Source organism: Magnolia sinica, chromosome 7 (assembly GCF_029962835.1).
Source record: "Magnolia sinica isolate HGM2019 chromosome 7, MsV1, whole genome shotgun sequence".
NCBI classification, from domain to species: domain Eukaryota; kingdom Viridiplantae; phylum Streptophyta; class Magnoliopsida; order Magnoliales; family Magnoliaceae; genus Magnolia; species Magnolia sinica.
The window spans coordinates 14,945,515-14,968,424 of NC_080579.1; the positions used below are offsets into that span (position 1 = coordinate 14,945,515).

The 22,910-nt window shown below is 38.9% G+C and overlaps 1 protein-coding gene across 2 annotated transcripts in view; it reads left to right on the top strand.

Moving 5' to 3' along the window:
- LOC131251121 (pre-mRNA-splicing factor SPF27 homolog) overlaps positions 1 to 22,910 on the top strand; it is a 34,082-nt gene that overhangs the window by 5,699 nt on the left and 5,473 nt on the right. For both annotated transcript variants that reach the window (XM_058251641.1, XM_058251642.1), the window contains exon 2: positions 18,218 to 18,393. In XM_058251641.1, coding sequence (XP_058107624.1) covers positions 18,218 to 18,393 — 176 coding nt within the window. The remainder of the gene's footprint in view (positions 1 to 18,217; positions 18,394 to 22,910) is intronic.

Consider the following 22,910-nt stretch of genomic DNA (forward strand, 5'->3'; position numbering starts at 1 on the left):
ATTTAATTTGACTTGTATGCCATGTTTGCAATTTTAAAGAAATTTCTAAGTTTCTGCATATTGTCCATTGGATTGCTTATAGTGCCTCTCTAGGAATACCCATGGAGTAGGATGCGGCCCGCTCTTTGTGGAACACCAAGACTATGATGTATGTGTTTTATCTGCTTTGTCCATCCATTTTGCTAGATCATTTTGGGGCATTAGCCCAAAAATGAAAAAGATCCAAAGCTGAAGTGGACCACACCACAAGAAACAATGGGGACTGGATGCCCGCCATTGAAAACTTCTTAGGGGGCACAAGTTTTGGATCAAGCTGAAATTTGTGTTTTCCCTTCATCCAGGTGTGTGTGACCTTAAGAATAGGTTGGATGGTAAATAAACATCACCGCGTGCTTAGGAAGGTTTCAATGGTGGGTGTCATTATCCCCAATATTTCCTGTGGTGTGGTCTACTTGAGCTTTGAATCTGCCTCATTTTTGGGCTCATGCCCATGGCATCATGCCCTAAAATGAGCTCGAAAGACGGATGGACGGCGTGAATAAAATACATACATCATGGTGGGCCCTAGAGAGCTTGGTCCACATCCTGCTCTAGGGAATATTCCTAGAGACAGGCACTGTAGGCAATCTGCATCCTCTCCTTTATACTGATTTCAGCATTAGCTAGGGTTGGGCAGGTTGGGTTGAGGGTCCAACCCAATTTCGCATTGGGTCCACCGGTGGCCCAACCCAACCTGAGTATCCTAACCAATGCCCAACTCCATCTAGCATATTCCCAACTCTAACCCATCTCAGATTGGGTGTCGGGTTGGGTCTGAGTCGGCTGTTCCCTTTTCAAGTAGGGTTTTGATAGAGTACAGGTTATCGCACACTGCCGGTGTCCACACCTGGGTTAAATCTTAGATGTCGATTTGAACCGTTCAAGTTCCAAATCTTAAGCTACAGGGGTCATAGGAATTTTTTGTTGTTGGAGTGATTGTGTATTAAAATGAATATGGAAAATTGAATGGTGACTTTTCTAATGGCTCATATTCTAATCCACGGCTTCTCTATAGTAGTAATGACAACATGAATGGTTCAAATCAATTGAAGGATGCAATCTGGAGGTGGAAACCGGCCACCAAAAGGTACTATGCTACCGGAGCACTGTAATGAGTAATTGTGCTTAATTGAATATTGAGTAAGGGGAGTTATTAGATACTCGGGTTGCATATTACGCTTGATGTGCAAGCACTAAAAAATAGTACATGTAGCATGTATTATGTCAAATAAACCGACTAACTTGTGAAAATCATTGTGGCTAATTAATTGTCCAAAATCAGATTGGTTGAACTTTTCTAATGTCTGATTCGTGGACACTTGTTTGTTGAAATAGGACCATTGGATATTTTACAATTTTAACTGTCCAATAAATGTCTACTAATCTGATAATTCGATTTTCAAATGAGCACTATATTTGGTCATGACACATGTAAATTGGAATCCATAATTTAGACGGTTTAATTTGAATTTATTGCATTTGAATTATACAATATGTATGTAATCTCTAAGTGCCTGCATAGAATAGATCACATGTTGGAGTATAACACTTTTTTATGCGATAAATGGTAATTTTATGAATTACACGTCGAGTTGGTTTTGCCCACTTAGGATCCAGCATGCACTGCCACCTTTTGGGGCCCATATCCTGAGAGGGTCTGTTGATTTCAACCGTCCATGTTCTCTTTATTACCATAATTAAAATATTTTCCCATAATCAGGCTTTAATTATGATCATTGTGTTGGATTTTTTTTAGATTTTAATTGTTGCCATTGAAAATTTTCTTCTCATGCTTCTCAATTATTTGTAGACATTAATAGTAACAATCATCCATTAAATATTTCATATGGCGGTCTAGTAGAAAACTCCACTTGGACGGTTAAATTAGTAGAAAACTCGACATGTGGGTGGCAAAAGAGGCTTGATCCTTAGGTGTGATGCAGGCATTACATACTCTTGCATATCATGATGTGAGCATATACGAGTCACCACTTACAACGCTGGCGGTAGTTATCTAATACTCCAGTTGATACTCTAGTGGGAAGAATGAGAGTGTTAACTATTGACAATTTACAAAGAATATCCTTTGTCCTCCAAACACTTGTTTGATAACCAATTCATTCACTACTTATTTGCTCAAAGGGTGTGGGACTACTTCTTGGATGCTTTTCACACTTCTTGGGTGATGCCGAAGTCTGTTGCGGGTTTATTATGGGCTTGGCACGGAGGTGGGGTGAGGAAAGTTGGGAAAGCTGTGCGGAGATTGCTCATTTTAGCAATTTTTTGGTCCATTTTTGGGGGGGGGGGGGGTATTGTTTCTGGAACGGATGCATTCATCTTTTGAGGTCATTAGGGAAATTAAATGTGATGTTTTGGGTAGGGCTCTTTATGTAAAAGCAGTTAAATCTGCTAATCTCTCCTTTACTTTTGAGTTGTAGAGTTGGGTTGTATTTTTTCGTGCTTTTTGGCATGGTCCTAATAAAGTTCAGTTCTCTCTCTCTCTCTCTCTCTCTCTCTCTCTCTCTAAAAAAATGACACTTGATGTATAGGCACTTAGAAAGTGTACAAAAGGCATAGATTAAATTATATTGAACTGGCTAAATTGTGGGACACACTATTGCTAAGGTAAAGTCCAAAAATCAGACTAACAATCCTACCCTTTAATCAATGAATGCTTGTTTGTTGAAATATGGCTGTTGGATGTTTTATGTTTAAACATATATGTAATATATGTATTGCTGAAAAAACATGTAATATAGGGCCGAGTTCAGGTTGGGTTGATCGAGGCCTCAACCTAAGCCTAACCCAAACAGGGGATAGGTTGAGGATTTCCAGCCTGATCACATCCCAACCCAACCCAACCCAACCCAACCCGACCTAAATGTGTTGGGCTAGTCGGATTCGGATTGGGCTCGACCCGAGCTACTCCTAGCCTTAGCTTATCATCGAGAAATAATATAATGTCTAGTTGTAAGTTGAGCTAAAAATGTCCTAGAAGGGGGGGTGAATAGGACTAAACTAATTTTTGATAATCAATCGCAGAAAATAAATTCATAATAACAATGGATATTGAAATCTTGATTTCAATTTAGTCGTAGGACAACATTCACATAAAATCTTAGGTAGGACAACCTTATTTCACGATGTCCTTGAATTCAATATTTCAAGATAATAAAAACAAGAATAAGATTATCAATAACCATAATACAGAGTGGTTCGGTGTTTTACACACACCCACTCCACTCCCAAAATTACTACACGTAATTTTGGCTTTCCACTATTTTCAAGGTTTTTACAGGATCACCTCAACAACCTCTTACAATTCTTATGATTTTCACAGGCTAACCACGACAAAACCTCAAGTGATTTTCACGGGCTTATCACTCCTCAACCCAATGAGATTTTCGGGCAATCTCAACAAACCCAAATTGAAAGTAATATACTGAAAATAAAAACTTATCTTCTCGTAGATGTAAGTCGAAGTGAAGATATCGATAAAGCCTTTGAAGTTGAAGCTTTAGTAGATGCAGTGATCATTTTTCTTAGATGATGAAGAACCAATGTATGCTCAACCAAGAAGGATATATGGATATATGATTTCTCAAAGAATAAAATCGTAAAAGCTGCAGATTCAATCCTCTAATCTCAAGTTGAGTATAAACCACTCTCTAATTAAATTTAAATTTACTTGAGAAGAGAATTAAATAAGCTACAAAAGAAATATAAGAATAACTAAGCAAATAGCTTGGAAACTAGGATTTCTCTCTCTCTCTCTCTCTCTCTTTTTCTAGAAGATTTCTCTCTTATTTTCGTGCTTTGAAACATTGAGAAATGATCTCTATTTATAATGAAAGATATGGATCTTCGGTCAGCCTAAGAATCCCTTTGGTTGGCCGAAGTTCCTTGACGCTCTTCCAATGACTGTTAGATTTTGCGGGATTTGATTTTATCTAAACTTAGGTTGGCTGGAGCCAAACTTCGGCTGGCTGGAGATAGGGTTCAGCTGGCCTAAGAATCTGGGAAATCAGAATTTTGCGTTGTTGTAAACTTGACCTGGGTCACTCTAGGGGTGACCTGAGCTGGGTTCGGTTGGCCGAAGGCAGGGTCGGGCTGGCCAAAGTTCCATAAGAAACAAGTCATTTGTTGCTGGAAACTCAACCTAGGCTGATCTTGAGCTGATCCAAGATGGTTCGGTTGGTCGAAGGAATGGTTGGGCTGGCCAAACGCCCTTGATTCCTCATGTAAAATTGTCATCAGTTAAAGCTTAGAAAACCATAATGATGCACTTTAACCTAGGGTCTTTTCTAAGGTCATCTTTACCTGTAGGTTAGCATACAAATGATTCTTCTTTTGAAATCCTTCCAAGTTTTCTAGTCTTGAGATGTTGAGTCGTGCTCTTGGCTTGAAATGTCGAAGAGCGCTGAAGTGTGCTGAAGTTCCATACCCTATACATTTTGTCTATGAAATTTGACAACTACTTGTGTGCTTAAAACATTAGCACTTACAATCTTCCCCTTTGTCAATTTCGTGACAAAACATAACATATTACACATTCATCACATTCCACATTCATCACACTCATCACATTACAAATACCCAATGATTACGTAGACTCGACAACTATATTCAGAATATTGAAGGCTTTGAATCATGAACATTTAGCGGAAGATTTCTTATGAAGAATATGTTATCTGCCCCCCCTGCTCCCCTCGAAAAATATACTAAATACAATCTTGTTTCCACACTTCAAATATATCATCTCTCTCCCTTTTTGTCACAATTTGACAAAGGAAGATGAATTTCAAGAAACATATAGGAAGCCGTAATAGGATCAAATGTTAAACATTAAACATTAATCATATCAAAGTTCAAATATTAACCAAGCATTTCAAGTTAATATGATCATAAGTTTGAAAAAGTAAAGCAAGACATCCAAGTTAGAAACTCAAGATAATACAAATCATTCAGACTCGGATGAAGACGGAGCAGGCATCTTAGGATCAATATTCTTCAAGCTCTTGCTTAAACGATGAAAGTACTTTTTCATGTACTTCATATTAAGCTTTTGATTTAAAGCTAGAGCTTCCTGAGAAACATGTAACGAATCCACCATATGCTTCAAAGAAGATAATCTCTCATCAAAACTAGAATGACGATAGTCAGAATCATCCTCATCTTTAGTCGATTCTTCCTCTAGTTCTTTGAAAATGTCATCCATGTTAACTTCTTCCTCTTCCTGGCTATCACCATGTGTGCCTTGTTGCACAGGTAGAGGAGTTAAGTTCATCATATGTAAATTTGAAGAGTTAAAAGAAGCTCGGATTTTGGTGCCTCAATGGAAGGAATTTGGATACTGAAAGATAACGCGAGAGATGTTATGAAGTAACCGAATGGAAGAGAACCATGCTTTAGGTGCATCTGATAATGAATGATGGAGTAACAAATGAGAGTCGGAGGGCAAATTTTAACTCCAGTAGCTATCGCTTGAAGGATATGAACCATGAACGTAGTAAGATCGATTTTGTTACCGGTTCTTGGATAAACATTGGAAGTAAAAATGCGGTACTTAGGAAAGAGTTTTCCAATAGGAAGAGCATTGCCCGATCTCCAATCTGCATTAAAACCACATAGAACTCGGGTAATGGATTCTCTTTTAGAATTTGACATTTTGTTCATAAGAAGAGCAATTGGAATTCCATCCTCACCTAATTCAATTTCCATAAAAAAAATGCAGTGGTGAAGGGTGTAATTGAAATTGTTTCCTCTAAAAATGTTGCTTTGAAAAATATGTCATTTTCTAAATATAGATTAGAAATAGAGGCATAAATCCCTTGCACTATTGATCAATATGCATTTCCTTCCTATTAGAGAACTTTTTCCTGTCCAACCTCAGAAAGAAGTTCATGCAACCCATAATCAGCAATGTGATACAAATTTATAGACATTTCAATGATAACGCTCATCGATCTAAAATCCCGAAGATTTTCGGGGTCATCATTCGGTGGAATGGATGGTCCGAATATCACGGGCACCGGATCGAGAGGAGGAACCGGCTTGTACTTTGCATACGACATGTTTAGATCGATGTTCCATCACTTATAATCAAGAAGGAAACGAGAAGATCAAGTAACTCAATTCTAATCGAAATAACCCAACACGAGGGTTTCAAAAACTCAAGAAAAGAAACGGAATCAAAATGAAAATGCAATGAGCAACTTAATCAGCAATAAAATGGACTCAAATGCACTTACAAGCAAGTAGTGGAAGATGGGTAACCGAAGGAGGCACCGGCAAGCCGAAGAAGAAGAAGAAGATTTGGGGAAAAATGAAAATTTTTGCACTTCTAAAAAGTGGACAACGCGGTCCTCGGTTGGCCGGACATCATGTCTGGCTAACCGGACAGTCTGGTCACTGTTCGGTTGGTCGAATACAAACTTTTTATTTATTTATTTATTTTTGATTTTATTTTTCTTTCAAAATCCAAAATAAAAATAAAGATAAAGAAAGAAAAAAATATTAGCTTTATGAAGATAATTAAATAAAAGACAAGCCAATATTGTGCCTTAAATTAGAAAATTTAAAACTGTCAAGTGGCTTAGTTAGAATATCTACAAGCTTCTTTTTAGTTTGAATGTATTCCAACATAATTATCTTTTCTTCAGCTAACTCTTGTATATAGTGATATCTGATGTCAATATGTTTTGTTTGAGTGTATTGGATATGATTTTTGGATATATTAAATGCATTGGTGTTATCACAATACAAATTCATTGTATCTTGAACTATGTCGTAATTAGTCAGCATTTGCTTAATCCACATAAGTCGATAACAATCTTTTCTTGCTGCAATATATTCCGCTTCTACAGTAGATAAGATACTGAGTTTTGCTTTTTGCTCATCCAGGAGACTAGACAATTTTCAATATAGAAACATCCACCACTAGTGGATTTTCTATCATCAATATTTCCTGCCAAATTTGCATCAGTATATCTTGCTATTTGAATAGATGTATCATACAGATACCACAGACTAAGATTAACAGTGCTTGCAACATCTCTAATTATGCGTTTGACAGCTGCTAAATGAGATTTTTTAGGATTAGATTGATATATAGCACACATACCAATACTAAATGATATATCAGGTCTAATAGTAGTTAAATAAAGTAAGCTACCAATCATTCTTCGATAGAGACGAGCATCAACACTTTTACTTGATTCATCCTTGGATAATCTCCGTGTTGTACTCATAGGAGTATTGAAATTTATACCTTTTTCAAATCCAAACCGTTTAACTAAATTTTGTGCATACTTGGTTTGGGAGACAAATAGCATCTTCGAGATGCTTAACTTGAAGTTCAAGAAAATATGTTTGCTCGCCAACCATACTCATTTCGATTTTTGACTTCATAAGTTTTGCAAACTTAGAAGATAGATTAGCACATATAGATCCATAGATTATATCATTAGCATATATTTGAACAATCAAAATATCATCATTGGATTTTTTAACAAACAGTTTTGTCAACACTTCCCATCCGAAAGTCATGGCTAAGTAAAAATTTAGTAAACTTTTCATACCATGCTCTAGGGGCTTGTTTCAAACCATACAAGGCCTTTTTAAGACGGAACACGTGATTGGGAAGTTTGGGATCTTCAAAACCCTTAGGTTGTTCAACATATACTTCCTCATTCAAGTCACCGTTTAGAAAAGCACTCTTGACATTCATTTGATATATTTTAAATTTTTTATAGCAGGCAACGGAAATAAATAGTCTGATTGATTCAAGGCACGCAACCGGTGCAAAGGTTTTATCATAATCAATTCCTTTTATTTATGTATAACCTTGTACAATCAGTCGTGCCTTGTTTCTAATAATATTTCCAAGTTCATCCGATTTATTTTAAAAAATCCACTTGGTTCCAATAACATGTTTATCAGATGGTCTAGGAATAAGATACCTCACATCATTTCTTACAAATCGATTCAGTTCATCTTGTACATCCAAAATCCTACTTTCATTAGCTAATGCTTCATTTATGTTGGCCGGTTCAATTTGCGAGGTAAAACAACCATGATTGCAAATATTTTCCATTTGTCTTCTGGTTTGAACACCAAAAGGAGGGTTATTAAGTATTTGATTAGTTATATGGTCTTTTACCAACCTTAAATCAATAGAATTTAATTTGGCTGATGGTTCACTTTGATTAATCAGAATGATATCACCATCACCATCATCTTGGTGAAGACTAGGATTGATTGAATGATCATCAATTACAACATTTATCGATTCTTGAATTACCTCAGTTCTCTTGTTTAGAACTCGATATGCACGACTATTTAATGCATATCCTAAGAATATTCGTTCATCACTTTTTGCATCAAACTTTTCCAAATTTTCACGGTCATGTAAAATGTAACACTTGCTTCTGAAAGTACGGAAATATTTTACATCGGGCTTTTTCTCAAACCATATTTCATATGTTTTATTTTTTCCAACTCTAATATAAACACGGTTGATTATATAGTAGGCAACATTCACAGCTCTTCAACCCATAGATATTGAGGCAATTTCATACTATTCATCATTATGCTTGTCATTTCCTGTAACACTCTATTTTTCCTTTTAGCAACTCCATTTTGCTGGGGTGTTTTAGGAGCTGAAAATTCATGCAATATACCATGGTCATTGCAGTATTTCTCAAAATTGCTATTTTCAAATTCTGTTTCATGATCACTTCTTATTCTGACTACAGATAGTTCTTTTTCAGTCTGGATGCATATAATAAGCTTTTTGACCTCGTCAAAAGCATCCAATTTTTCTCTTAAGAATGCTACCCAAGAATATCTTGTGTAGTCATCAACTGTGACTAAGAAGTAATTCTTTACTCCTTTATTCTCCGTTCTTGGTCCAACTAAGTCCATGTGGAGAAGTTCAAGAGGTCCAAGGAGTTCACTTTCTTGTGTCAACTCCTAATTTGCTTGCCAACTTGACAAGCACCACATACTTTATTTTATTTCTTTCCTTAGCTTAGGTAAGCCTCGTAAGTGATTTCTTTTGCTCAATTTGTAAAGATCTCTATAATTTACATGTGCAAGACGTTGGTGCCATAATTCAGTCTCATTTGTTTGTCTTGTCTATTTGGATCATGTAACATGAAAGGTTTGTTGAGCAAGTGTCATTAATAATATATCAATTTTCAGAAGTTCTGCTACCATTTAATATTACATGTCCTTTTTTTATTTGTTATCTCACATCCATGAAAAAAAATATTTCACTATGATTATTATCACATATTTGAGATATACTAAGAAGGTTATGCTTTAATCCCTCAACATACAAAACATTTTCCAATATAGGTAAGTTAGGAAGATGTACATTACCTTTACCAATGATCTTGCAGTTGCTACCATCTCTGAATGTAACTGAGCCGCCATCAATTTGGTTGATATTTGAGAAAATAGCTTTGTCACCTGTCATATGTCTATAACATCTACTGTCCAGGTACCATCTTGAATGGCTACTTGCTTTGAAAGCTGTATGGATAACAAGACACTTTACCTTTGGAACCCACTTCATGACGGTTTTCAGTTTTGGAGGGTCTATTTCCTTTTGTTGTCTTTGGGAGTTAGGATTTCTCTTATTCCTGTTTATTCCTTTCTTACTTGAGTTGGATTTCAACAACTCTTTGAGCAAGTCCACAATTTTTTCAGCAAGAGTAGGATTATTAATTTTTCTCCTTGGATATATGTGGTTGTTGGCAAATGTTTTCTTTTTAGAAAATTCTCGAAAGGGTTTTTTTTTTTTTTTTGAAGATATTCTTTTTGCGATCAAACTCATTTAAAGTTTCTACTTTAGAGTTCGAGGATTCTCTGTTCACAAAAGTAGGACTAGAAGTCTTAGGCTTTAGATTGTTATATTTGTTATAGCCAAGGCCAAACTTATCACCATACCGACGAGATGTAGTAAATTTTCAAGTTTCTGGTCTCCTTGGGTGTACTTCCAAGTATCCTTTGAACTTTGAAGTGAAGAAACTTCAATTTTCAATTTCTTATAATCAGATTTAAGATTTTGTAATTATGTATTTTTCAAACTTAAATCTAGTTTTGATTTTTTAAAATAGTTAGAAAATTGAGATTTTTCCAAGACAACTTTTTTAAGATCTAATTGCAGTTCGTCGCATTTTTTTCTTTTGTGTTTTTAACTTTGCCACAAATTTGCAACTTTCTCTGAAAAGAGCATCATAAGCTTCTTGAAGGTCTTCTTCATTTTCCGAGTCACTTTCAGGAGTTTCATATTCAGATGTTTCACTATCTTTTGAAGTAGTGACTCTGGCTATTATCATAAAGGCATTTTGTTCTTTTACTTATTCATGGTCTGATTCATCAATTTCTGAATCAATTTTAGATTCTGATGATTCATCCCAAGTGCAATCATGCCTTAAAAAAAATAATAAAATAAATCATTTTAAGGATATTTTGAAGCAAGATGCCCAAACTCAGAGCAGTTGTAGCATTGGGTGTCTTTGGATTTAAATTTCGAATAGCTTCAATTTCCCTTTTTTTTGTCAAAAGGTTTTTGAAAATAATTTTTCCTCTTACTTTTGCAAATCTTATAAAATTTCTTTGCCAACAATGCCATATGATCCTCATTATCTGAATTTTCATTCAACACCTTTAATTTGGACTTAGAGGTTTTAAGGGCGACAAACTTGTTCTTTGGAGCTTTGAAATTCAACTCATATGTTTAAAGAGATCCAACCAATTCCTCAACCTTCATTTTGTCGGTATTCCTCAATTCTTATATAGCAGTAACTTTGGAATTAAACCTATAAGGAGGTGGTCTTAGTATTTTTGTACAAACCTTGCTTTCAGGGATACTTTCACCAAGACCCCACATAGAGTTAACTATGTTATTTAATTTTGTATATAAGTCCACGAATGTCTCATTTTCTTCCATATGAATTTTCTCAAATTTGGTTGTGAGGATTCGGATCTTAGACTTTTTCACAATATTAGTTCCCTTATAGGGTCATTTCAAGTATGTCCAAGCTTGTTTTGCTGTATCACGCAAAATGATTCTTTTGAATTCATCCGGTGAGGGCACAAGTTATAACATTTAAAGGTTTTGCATTAACACTACTTTCACTTTTCCGAGTACTTGTCCATAGATTATAGGCTATTTCTCTTATGGAGGTGGTTCTATCCTCGACTACTACTTCCATCGTAGGAGGGGACCATTTGGTCATGGTGGCTTGCCACACACGTTCATCTATAGATTTGAGGAAGATCCTCATCTGTGCTTTCCAATATGAATAGTTTGAGCCATTAGAAGGAGGTGGCCTGGATATGGATAAGCTTTTGAAATTTGACATCTTATAGCTCTGGATCTAGCTTTAGGATGTGAACCCAAACAAGAGCAACTTCGCTTTGATACCACTTATAAGTTGAGCTACAAATGTCTTAGAAGGGGGGTGAATAGGACTAAACTAATTTTTGATAATCAATTGCAAAAAATAAATTCACAATAACAATGGATATTGAAATCTTGATTTCAATTTAGTCGTAGGACAACCTCCACATAAAATCTTAGGTAGGACAACCTTATTTTACGACGTCCTTGAATTCAATATTTCAAGATAATAAAAACAAGAATAAGATTATTAATCACCACAACACACATAGAGTTATAGTGGTTGGGTGTTTAACACACACCCACTCCACTTTCAAAATTACTACACATAATTTTGGCTTTCCACTATTTTCCAGGTTTTTACAGGGTCACCTCAACAACCTCTTACAGTTCTTGTGATTTTCACAGGCTAACCACGACAAAACCTCAAGTGATTTTCACGGGCTTATCACTCCTCAACCCAATGAGATTTTCGGGCAATCTCAACAAACCCAAACTGAAAGTAATATATTGAAAATAAAAACTTATCTTCTCGTAGACGTAAGTCTAAGTGAAGATATCGATGAAGCCTTTGAAGTTGAAGCTTCAGTAGATGCAGTGATCATTTTTCTTAGATGATGAAGAACCAATGTATGCTCAACCAAGAAGGATATATGGATATATGATTTCTCAAAGAATAAAACCCTAAAAGCTGCATATTCAATCTTCTATTCTCAAGTTGAGTATAAACCACTCTCTAATTAAATTTAAATCTACTTGAGAAGAGAATTGAATAAGCTACAAAAGAAATATAAGAATGACTAAGCAAATAGCTTGAAAAAGACTAGGATTTCTCTCTTTTGTCTTAAGAAGATTTCTCTCTTATTTTCGTGCTTTGAAACAGTGAGAAATGATCTCTATTTATAGTGAAAGATATGGATCTTCAGTCAGCCTAAGAAACCCGTCGGCTGGCCGAAGTTCCTCGATACTGTTCCAACGGCTATCAGATTTCGCGGGATTTGATTTTATTCAAACTTAAGGCTAGCCCAAACCAAAATTCTGTTGGCCGGAGACAGGGTTTGGCTAGCCTAAGAATCCGGGAAATCAGAATTTTGCATTGCTGTAAACTTAACCTGGGTCACTCTCGGGGTGACCCTAGTTCGGTTCGGTTAGCCGAAGGCAGGGTCAGGCTGGCCAAACTTCCATAAGAAACAAAGTCATTTGTTGCTGGAAACTTGACCTAGGCTGATCTCGGGCTGACCTGAGATGGTTCGACTGGCCGAACACCCTTGATTTCTCATGTAAAATTGTCATGAGTTAAAGCTTAGAAAACCATAATAATGCACTTTAACCTAGGATCTTTTCTAAGGTCATTTTTACCTGAAGGTTGACATGCAAATGATTTTGTGTTTGAAATCCTTCCAAGCCTTCTAGTCTTGAGATGTTAAGTCGTGCTTTTGTCTTGAAATGTTGAAGAGAGCTAAAGTGTGTTAAAGTTCCATACCCTATACATTTTGCCTACGAAATTTGACAACTACTTGTGTGCTTAAAACATTAGCACTTACACTAGTGAAGCGATTTTTGTGGTCTAACACGTGGGGCTGCCTTTTGGTGATCCAATCCATTGGTATGATGGGCCCTGTTGCATACACGAAGTAGCAACGAATATCCCCCATCAGTTTGGATCTGTTGTTTGACCTTTGGTTGCAATCATTCACTTGAGGCATGGCCTAGGCCATGATGGGACCATTGGATGTACAATCTAGATTGTTGAATGGTGTATGATGGATTAGTAATGAGAAAAGAAGAGGAACGGATTTTTTGCACAACCCACATGAATCAAATATGTTGATTTTTTAGAATTTGTCACTCTACAATTAGAATATTCTCTCTCAAAACTCACACTTGTTTATTCCATTTTGTATTCATCAACTCTCTTCATACATATAGCACATAGGGGGTCTTATATAGACCAAAATACAAAAGATAAAGATTCAAAAAGACCTTACAAATATGGAATTTAAACTAATTTTAGATATATCATATCCTAAAGTTTGACATCTAATTTCAATAAAAGGGGAAATAACAATTAAAAAGATTCTAAATCTTAAAAATCTTATCAAGATAAAAAAACTCTACTAATGATTTTATTATTCATAAGATTCTATGAAAGATTCACAACGACACAATCTCCCTGAATAGAAAAGGGGCGCGCTCTAGTGGTACTGGTACCACTATAAGCTTACGATAGTACCAGGAAGATATGGGGCTGACATGTTGTGTTGACACCATCCAACCTGTCTATCAGATGCATCACCTTAGAAAACCCCTATCACCCAAAATTCAGCATGATCCAAAATTAGGGTGGCCCAACAAAGGGAACAAGTTGGGAGGAAATGCCCACCCTTGATTTTCACAGGGGCTCACAGGAGTTGCAAAATAGCCTGAATCTGGGCCTGGCCTTAATTGTATATCACAACATGGTGGGCCCCAAGATAATCAATGGTGGGTGTTTCCTCTCAATACATTCCTTGCGTTGTGACCATCTGAATTTTGGGCTCTGGGGTTTTTTGGAGATGACAGATCTTATGGATGGGTTGGATTCTGTGAACCGATCACTGGGCCCCACATCTGCCTGGTACCACTTGAGTGCACCTCAATAGAAAATTAATGACTTAATGACACATAAGATCCCATTAAAGATCTGCTCCCCTTAATCTTTACTAAATAAAGACTACAAAGAATCAAGTGACAACGACACATCTCATTAGCCCTAATGAGGATCGTCTTAGATCAGTCTTCTGGGACGAATTGTCTAACATTAGGCAGTCTTTCTAAGGCCCTTGTTGTTTTGTCGGTGATTTTAATGTTATCAGGTTCGTTGAGGAGCATTCCCGCAAAAGAAAAGTTTCCCTGGCGATGGAGCGCTTCTCCGACTGGATCCAAGCCCTCGAATTGGTTGATCTCCCGTTGTCTGGAGCCAGATTCACTTGGTCAAATGGTCGCCGCAGCCCTATCCAGTCTAGACTGGACAGATTTCTTCTGTCTGCTGAGTGGTTGGATTCGTTCCCTTTGGTCTCCCAATTAGCCCTCCCCAGAAGTACGTCATATCACTGTCCGATCTTACTCTCTTTGGACGATGTTAGCTGGGGGCCAAAGCCATTCAGATTCAATTCCTCTTGGATATCAGTGCCTGTTTTCAAAGACTTGGTTACGGAGTGGTGGCCTTCTCTTCAGTCTGATGGGTTTGCGGGTCATAAGCTGTTGTGCAAGCTCAGACTCCTAAGGGAGAAGCTAAAGATCTGGAAATCGAACGAGCTGGGTAAGAGGGAAGCTGAAACGAATGCCCTCCTCGAGCAACTCCAGCGCTTAGATCTGGAAGCAGAAGGATCCCCGATGTCCCTGGATACCCTGGGAAATCGCATTCAGATCATTTAAAATCTGTTTGTCAGGGCGTTGGAAGAGGAACATTTCTGGAAACTGAATTCGAGGGCAAAATGGATCACTGAAGGTGATAAGAACACTCAATTCTTCCACAGGATAGCTAATATGCGTGCCAGGGCCAAGGCCATTCATAGCATCACTATGGACAGGATTCAGATTGAGGACAGAAAGGAGATCGCCGAGGTTGCCATAAATCACTTCAGATCCCTCCTATCTTCTGACGGTTGGACCAAGCCGAGGCTTGATTCCCTTCAGTTCAATACTCTCAACGAAGCAGAAGCTAACATCCTGGAATCTCCTTTCTCTGAGGAAGAGGTCAAAGCTGCTTTAGATTCATTAGGTAGAGATAAATCCCCGGGCCTCGATGGGTTTCCCATGGCGTTCTACCAAACATTTTGGGAAACTATCAGGGCTGATGTGATGGAATTCATGGTAGAATTTCACACCAGAGGTAGACTTTCGAAAGGGCTAGGGGCTTCATTCATCGCTTTAATCTCGAAAGTGTCCGGCGCTAGCTCTTGTTCTGAATTTAGACCTATCAGTCTGATTGGGGGTTCTTACAAAATCTTAGCCAAAGTCCTTTCATCTCGTTTGGCCAAGGTGATGGGGGAGCTCATCTCCATTAATTAGAACGCATTTATCAGAGGTAGGCAGATTGTTGACTGTGCCTTAATCGCGAATGAAGTGATCCATTCTTACCACCTCTTTGGGGATAAGGCCGTGTTATGCAAGCTTGATATTCAAAAAGCCTATGACCACGTTGAGTGAGGCTTCCTGCATTATATTCTGGATCGTATGGGTTTCGTTCACAAATGGAGGAAGTGGATGGACGCTTGTGTAGGCTCAGCCCATTTTTCTATCCTTCTGAACTGCACCCCCTTCGGCTTTTTCAAGAGTTCGAGAGGCCTCAAGTAGGGCGACCCCTCTCCCCGCTCTTGTTTTTGGTGATCGGAGAGGTGTTTTCTCAAATGATGTTTAGGGGCCAGCTAGAAGGAGTCATCAGTGGTCTTAAAATGCCGTGGGTGACTATGCCCATTTCCCACATCCAATTCGCTGATGATACCCTTATTTTGTCCACGGCCTCCGAGGAGTTCATTGAGAACCTTAATACGACTCTTAGATGTTTTGAAGCTGTTTCAGGTCTAAGGATCAATATGTCCAAATCCAAGCTTTATGGTATCAACCCCTCGGTTGACGAAGTAGACAGATTTTCAGCAATCATGGGCTGCACTTCTGCCTCTTTTCCCTCATCCTTTGTTGGTTTGCCTCTTGTCCTTGGCACCCCCCCGAAGGCGACATGGGACAAGGTCGTGGACAAGGTTCAAAAAGTGCTCGCTAGATGGAAATGCAGGTACTTATCGATTGGCGGCCGTATGACCCTCATCAAGGCAACTTTATCCAACATCCCCACGTATTTTATGTCGTTGTTCAAATGTCCCCCTTCCGTCCTCGCGGCCATCGACACCTTGAGATGTGATTTCCTTTGGTCTGGCAAGGAAAATCAGAAGAAGCTACATCTCCTTGATTGGAAGGAGGTTTGCAAACATTATCAAGAGGTTGGCGCCAGTATTAAGAATCTGAGATTGATGAACCAGGCCCTTCTCGGGAAATGGATTTGGAGACTAGGTACCGAGGGAGATGCCCTCTGGAGTTCTATTATCAAAGGAAAATATGGGTCGTTGCAAGGTGGCTGGTGGACAAAAGAGTCGGCGATAGTCAGAGCCTCGCTAGTTTGGAAAAATATCATGCATATGAAGAAGGAAGTGGTCAAGAATATAGCCTTTGAGCTAGGTAACGGGAACCGGATACGCTTCTGGGAAGACAATTGGATTGGGGAAGCGTTGCTGAAAAATAGGTTCCCAAACATTTTCCGTTTGGCTCCTAACAAAAGTGTGACGGTGGCGGAATGCTGCTCCTTTTCTGAAGCTCACGCTGTGTGGGACGTTAGGTGCATCCGAAATCTTAACGATTGGGAAATCCTAGAATTTGCGGACCTCCTTCAGACCATATCTACAGCCACACCCTAGCCTTCTTCCTAGGACAAGATCATTTGGACTTGCGATAAAACCAGCGTTTTCTCCGTCCGGTCCTTCTACTCTCGTCTCTCATCGCCCTCTAGCATTTCTCAAAATTCAGCTCCGTTTATTTGGAAATATCCGGCCCCTCCGAAATATATCTGCTTCGGGTGGCTCGTCGGCAAGAGTAGAATCCTAACGATTGATAATTTAAAGAAAAGGGGCATGCAGCTGGTTAACGTCTGTTGTGATATATGAAAGCTGAGGAATCCGTCAATCATCTTATGCTCCATTGCCCTTTCACATATTAGATAATGGGCGGAATTCCTATCTAGGTTCAACATTAGCTGGTGCATTATGCCCTCTATGGATTTGCACCTCTCTTCGTGGCACAGGATAAAGATGGGGAAAGGTAGAAAATATGTTTGGAGGATGTGTATTCTGGCTATCTGGTGGGCGGTCTGGGAAGAGAGAAGCAATAGGTGCTTCAATGACAAATCAGTCTCTCCTCAACAAGTCTGGCAAAGGGTGAAAATTTTAATGTTCGAATGGGGGGCAATGTTAATGGGTTAAAGAAAAATGATATGTTGTTCCTTGGGTTCTAGGTTCTCTGCTATCTCAGCAGGGTCCTTCTTTTCCTTTTCTTTCCTTTGTATCGTTTTTCCTTTTTTCAATAAAGTTCCCAGTTATCCTTAAAAAAAAAAACATCTCATTAAAAGATTCTAAACACAACTTCATGTATGGAGCCCACCAAAACGGGTCATAGGATCAACAAATTGGGTTTTTTGGATCCACATCTTCATTGCATGTTTCTCGCAATCGTTCTTGCTTGCATTATGAAAGATGGGACTCACCTGTGGCAATTGAAGGGTTGAACATGAAATGATGTTCCTTTCTGATAATGCTGTAATACCTCTCTACTTTGATATGCATGTCTCAACATGGTTTAAAGTAGATGCATTTGGGATAAATGCTTCTTGCTAGAATTCAGTCTAGAATGATCCTGTGATCCAGATTGTTCACTGGTGGGCTTCATACATATGCAGCAGCCATATGGGTGGAATTGTCCAATGGCACCGTGCCAGTGTTTTTGGTCCATTAGGGCTGGTCATACAAGGTTGGCCTAGTAGATGAATAATCTGGATTCCCAATAGTCGGTCCCAAGATATAGAATGTCTGAATGAAATGATGTTTGTTCAAGCTGAACTTTGTATATTACCACTTTGAAGAATTCATGATCATGGTGCTTAACTGCTTACTTATCTATTTCGATGAAGTCTACTATATTGATTATAGTGAGTCTAATCCTAGTAGTTCTGCATCTCAGAAGCACCCTATGCTTGCCCGAGAATATGAGCGCGTAAGAGCTGGAAAGCCTCCAGCAATGCTGGAGATGTCCCGATATGGATTGGAGCCGCCACCCATAAACAAGCGAAATGATGTTAGTGCTTGGAGGCATTCCCTTCGAAATGCTCAAAGTGTACTGCAACATCAGATAATAAGGTAATTACAGATGATATGATGCATTTCCTTTGATGATCTCTTAATCTAGTAGAGCTTTTATGATGATGGTACCATAGTTACAATAATTTGAATATTGTAAGGCTGTAGGCCAAAATTGTGTCAGTGCCCACATCAAACTGCTTGTCTGCTCCTGAAGTGGAAACATATAACATATTTTGAGAATTTTGACCAGTTTAGTGCCATCTTGGCCATGTGTGCAAATATTGTATCATTTCGGGTAATGCATATTGCGCTAGATGATATTTCAATCAATTTGTAGGACTAATTTGGTATCTAGGAGCAAACGATATTTTCCTTCTCTCTTATCATCACCTGAAGGACTGTTCACACATGCACAGGTATCACCAAATCAGTCTTACACCTTGCTTAAAATATCATCAGGCAGAATATGTTGATAGGATACAATATTTGCATTCATCATCACAAATGGAGCACTAAACTGGTCAAAATTCACATAATATGTGTATGGGAACAGACAACATCATCAAATGACCATATGCTACATCATGCTTGCGTATGCATGTGCTTTTAATTCTCGATGGTATAAGGCCCGATTGATGGGAATAGATACATTGGATTTAAGATATAATTTGTCATGGGCTGATGAATATTTTTGTGCACACACTTGCATTTTGGACATGTTATCAAATTCATCATTTTAGCTTACAGTGGCTGATGTAGTTGTGCAGCCTAGACTCCTAGTTTTCATTGTTGTGGGCAATGCTGTGTTTTTCAGGAGCAACTAGACATTATATGTGAACTATGGCTGTGGATAAAATAATGTGAGTGATTGAATGACTTAATTCGAAGATTTATTTTAGCATCTCCAATGTAAACCAACCCTCCCACCCCCAAGACATTAAATGTGAATTACGGCTGTGGACAAAACAATGTGAATGATTGAATGACTTGAGTAATTCGAAGATCTTTCTATTAGTATGTCCAACTTAGACACCGCCCCCAACTCTTTTTTGAGAAATAATGAGAGAACTTACCGATATGGAAAAAGTGAACAACTATCCATTATGATAATGGATAAGAAGTTCCCATACAGGGGGTGCTCTTAGAAGTGCCATTCAGTGAGCAAATCAGCTAAAGTCTTAGCTTCCCTAGAAACATGCCTAACAAAAGGCAATAAAAAGCAATTTAGCCCTAATCTTTTACTCAACTGATGAATGCTTCCATGAGAAGGGTTGAATAGTTACCCATGCGAGGGCTTTCTTCAGATCCCCTCACTACGAGCAGGCTTCTGTGGGAACCAAAGTAGAGATGGTGCACAAATTTAACTTCATGAATTTGCAATACTCACGGTTCAGGAAAACGAGAAATCTCTCCCTAATATAGCCATCCCTCTATATATGTATCTGTGTGTGTGTGTGCGAGTGGGTGGGTGTCCATGGTGTGGGTGCATGTGTGCACGCACGGCTCGAGTACGGCTGTCAACGGGCTGGGCCCGGGGTTGGCCTCAGCCCAGATTTTGAACTGTTTTGGGCTTGGCCTATTCAAAATTTTGATTTTGGCAGGCATGAGCCTGGCCCATTGACAGCCCTAGGCTCAAGTGGGTGTGGGCTCAAGTGGGCCACAGCATGGTGTTTATGTGATATCCACCCCGACCACTAGGTGTGTCACCCCATGTAAGGCCCAGAGCCTAGAAATCAGCCCCATCTGTGATTTAGGTGGACTGTACGATTGGAAACAATGTACATGACAACATTCACCCTCCAAATTGTTTCCATTCATGTGGTCCATTTGAATTGTGGATGGGGTTGATTTTTCGGCCCTAGGCCTATTTTTTGGTGTGCATCTAATGGTTGGAGTGGATTTCAAATAATCATCACGGCGGATGTGAGTCCAAACTATTTCCCTTGGTGTGGCCACCTGAATCACAATTTAGCCTATTTTTTTGTCCATGGGCGTAACATAGGATTACACATCTTATGCTCGGAGTGGATCTCAGATACACATCACGGTGGACCACGTAAAAAATAAAGGGTGGGCGTTCGTCTCCCACTTGTTCTGAGAAAAAAGTGATTTCTTCGAGTTTTAAAGTCCAGCCAGTTGGACCACAGATACAGTCCACTCATAACTTCCAAAGTGCATATGAAATCCAGACCTTCCAACAGGCTGGCCCCACCACAAGGATTGCCTAGTACAATGGTGAATTTTATCTACAAATTAAGTGGGCCACACCATATAAACCATCCTCCAGACATTGGTAAATAGTGAAACACAATTGTGGCCCATTCAATGAATGGATGTTTCGAAGTTTTCTAAGAGGTGATTCGTATAATGGAGCCAACCTATTAGACGGTTGGATGTTGTACACACTGATGGTTGGAAGTTATCTTTTGGTTGGATCTTAACCTATAGCCTAGTATCTCGGATGTGAGACTTTCTCGTAGCCGTGAGAATTTCTCATTAAAAACAAGGAATTTAGCATACTCCCGCCTGATTTTTGATGGGGTCCACTGTAATGTGTATGTGAGATCTACTCCGGTCAATTAGATGTGTAATCCCATGTTACGCCCAGAGCCAAAAAATCAGGTTGACTTGTGATTCAGGTGGGCCACACCAAGGAAACAGTTCGGAAGGTGAGGTTTGCCGCTGCACATTGTTTCTAATTGTGTGGTCCACCTTAATCACAGATGAGGCTGATTTTTGCGTCATGGGCCTAACATGGGGTGACACACATGGTGGTCAGGGTGGATTTTACATGAACACTATGGTGGGGTCCAGTCCACCCAAGCCGGCAACCCCATTTCCTTCTCTACCTTGGCATTTATTAACGTTAATTCTATGTTGGTTGGACCTTAGGTATGGTCCAACCAGTTGCACTTGAGAGTGTAATTTTGAAACATTAGCCAGTCACCCCTCTCATCTCACCCCATTTTCCTATAGAACATTTAGCTTCCAAAATCTCAAAGCTAGTGTTTCCAGCTGACATTTTTTTATGGCTTCTTTCTATCATGAATGGCTTACAACCAACTTATGTCCATGTCCATAAAGTACATACCCAAGAATTTCTTGGAGTCCTGCCCCAACTCAGAAACGATATATGATTCCCGTGTGATAACTAATACATATTTGTCTCCCAAGGATGTGATATGTAATGCGATACTGATATTTTGAACACTGCTCAACCCTTTTCAAAGATTTTATACCTCTGCCCTTACAGGATTACCATCACCAATGGGACCCGAGAAAAAAACCAACGGGAAATAGAAAATGGGAAAAGATCTCTCCTTCACCATTTCTCAATGTGTGACCAATTCTGCTATGACCAGTTTTTTTGCAGAAAGACATCATAGTTAGGTTTCCACCAACTTTAGGTGGGCACTTCCATATAGGAAACACTTCCATCTTTGGTCAGTTCACTGTCCAACACCAATGGCCAATTGCTCAACAGATCCAAGTAATAGGTTCCTCAAAAGGAAGGAACTCTCTCTCTCTCACACACACACTGTTTTAAATAACAGCATCAGTCAGTATTGCCGAAAAATTTTCAAAACCATGCATCAGAGCCAACCAATATCAAACACAAATGGATCGCAGGGCTTCTAGCTCCACCGAACTATAACCTTCCAAAGCTGTGACATCTTTAACCCACATAAAACCATTCCTACCAGTGCGGAGGAAAATGTTTTTGGCCCTATTTAGACTGGTTGTTTAAACTTCTATCATTATGTTCCTTCCACATCCAGTCCCTCTAGCAGTGTTAGCTCCCACATAGACTTCCTCCTCTCATTAAGACACCCCTATTCTACGCTTCTGACGAAGCTGCATTCTAGTCTGTCATCACCCAAGATAAACCAAATATATTGAAGAATCTCCACCAAATCATCAAAGCTAACGGACAATGCATAAATAGTTGCTCCAATGCTTCCATGTCCTGGAGTTGCAGACATTCATTATCATAATTTTTGTACTACTCAGGGCGATTAGCCAGTAGAATCTTGTACCGTCTCAGAGCAACCACCCTAGGTGAGCCATGATACTGCCAAATTGCAGCTGCTGGGGTGACTTCCTCTATTATCTTCTCCTTTCAATAATTTGTAGAATGAATTCATGGAAAAACTCCCCAATTTTTCTGAGGGTCGAAGTCCACCCATTGTTTTCACCGACACCTCGCTTAATGAGTTTGAAATCTAGTTGAGTCGACTCAGCTTGAAATCTTGTTGAGTCAATTTGACTCGTCGGAGATTGGGTGAAGTCAGCAGTTTCTAGAACTATGAATGCTTTATGTAGGTAAGCATATAGTTTTGTTGGTAAGGAAATACACCCAAACTTGTGACCTCTAGTTGTGGATGATCACTCTATATGCTAATTGCTAAGATAGTCTTGCCTTGGAGGATCATCTTTGTTTGAATTCATGTAAGTTTTTGTTATCTTTTGAGGTTATGGATTGATGGTTGTAGGGCTGTCAATGACCTGGGCTTGGGCCTAAAATTAAGTCTGTTTGATAGCCGGGCTGGGCTCGGGCTCCGTCGAAGAGCTCG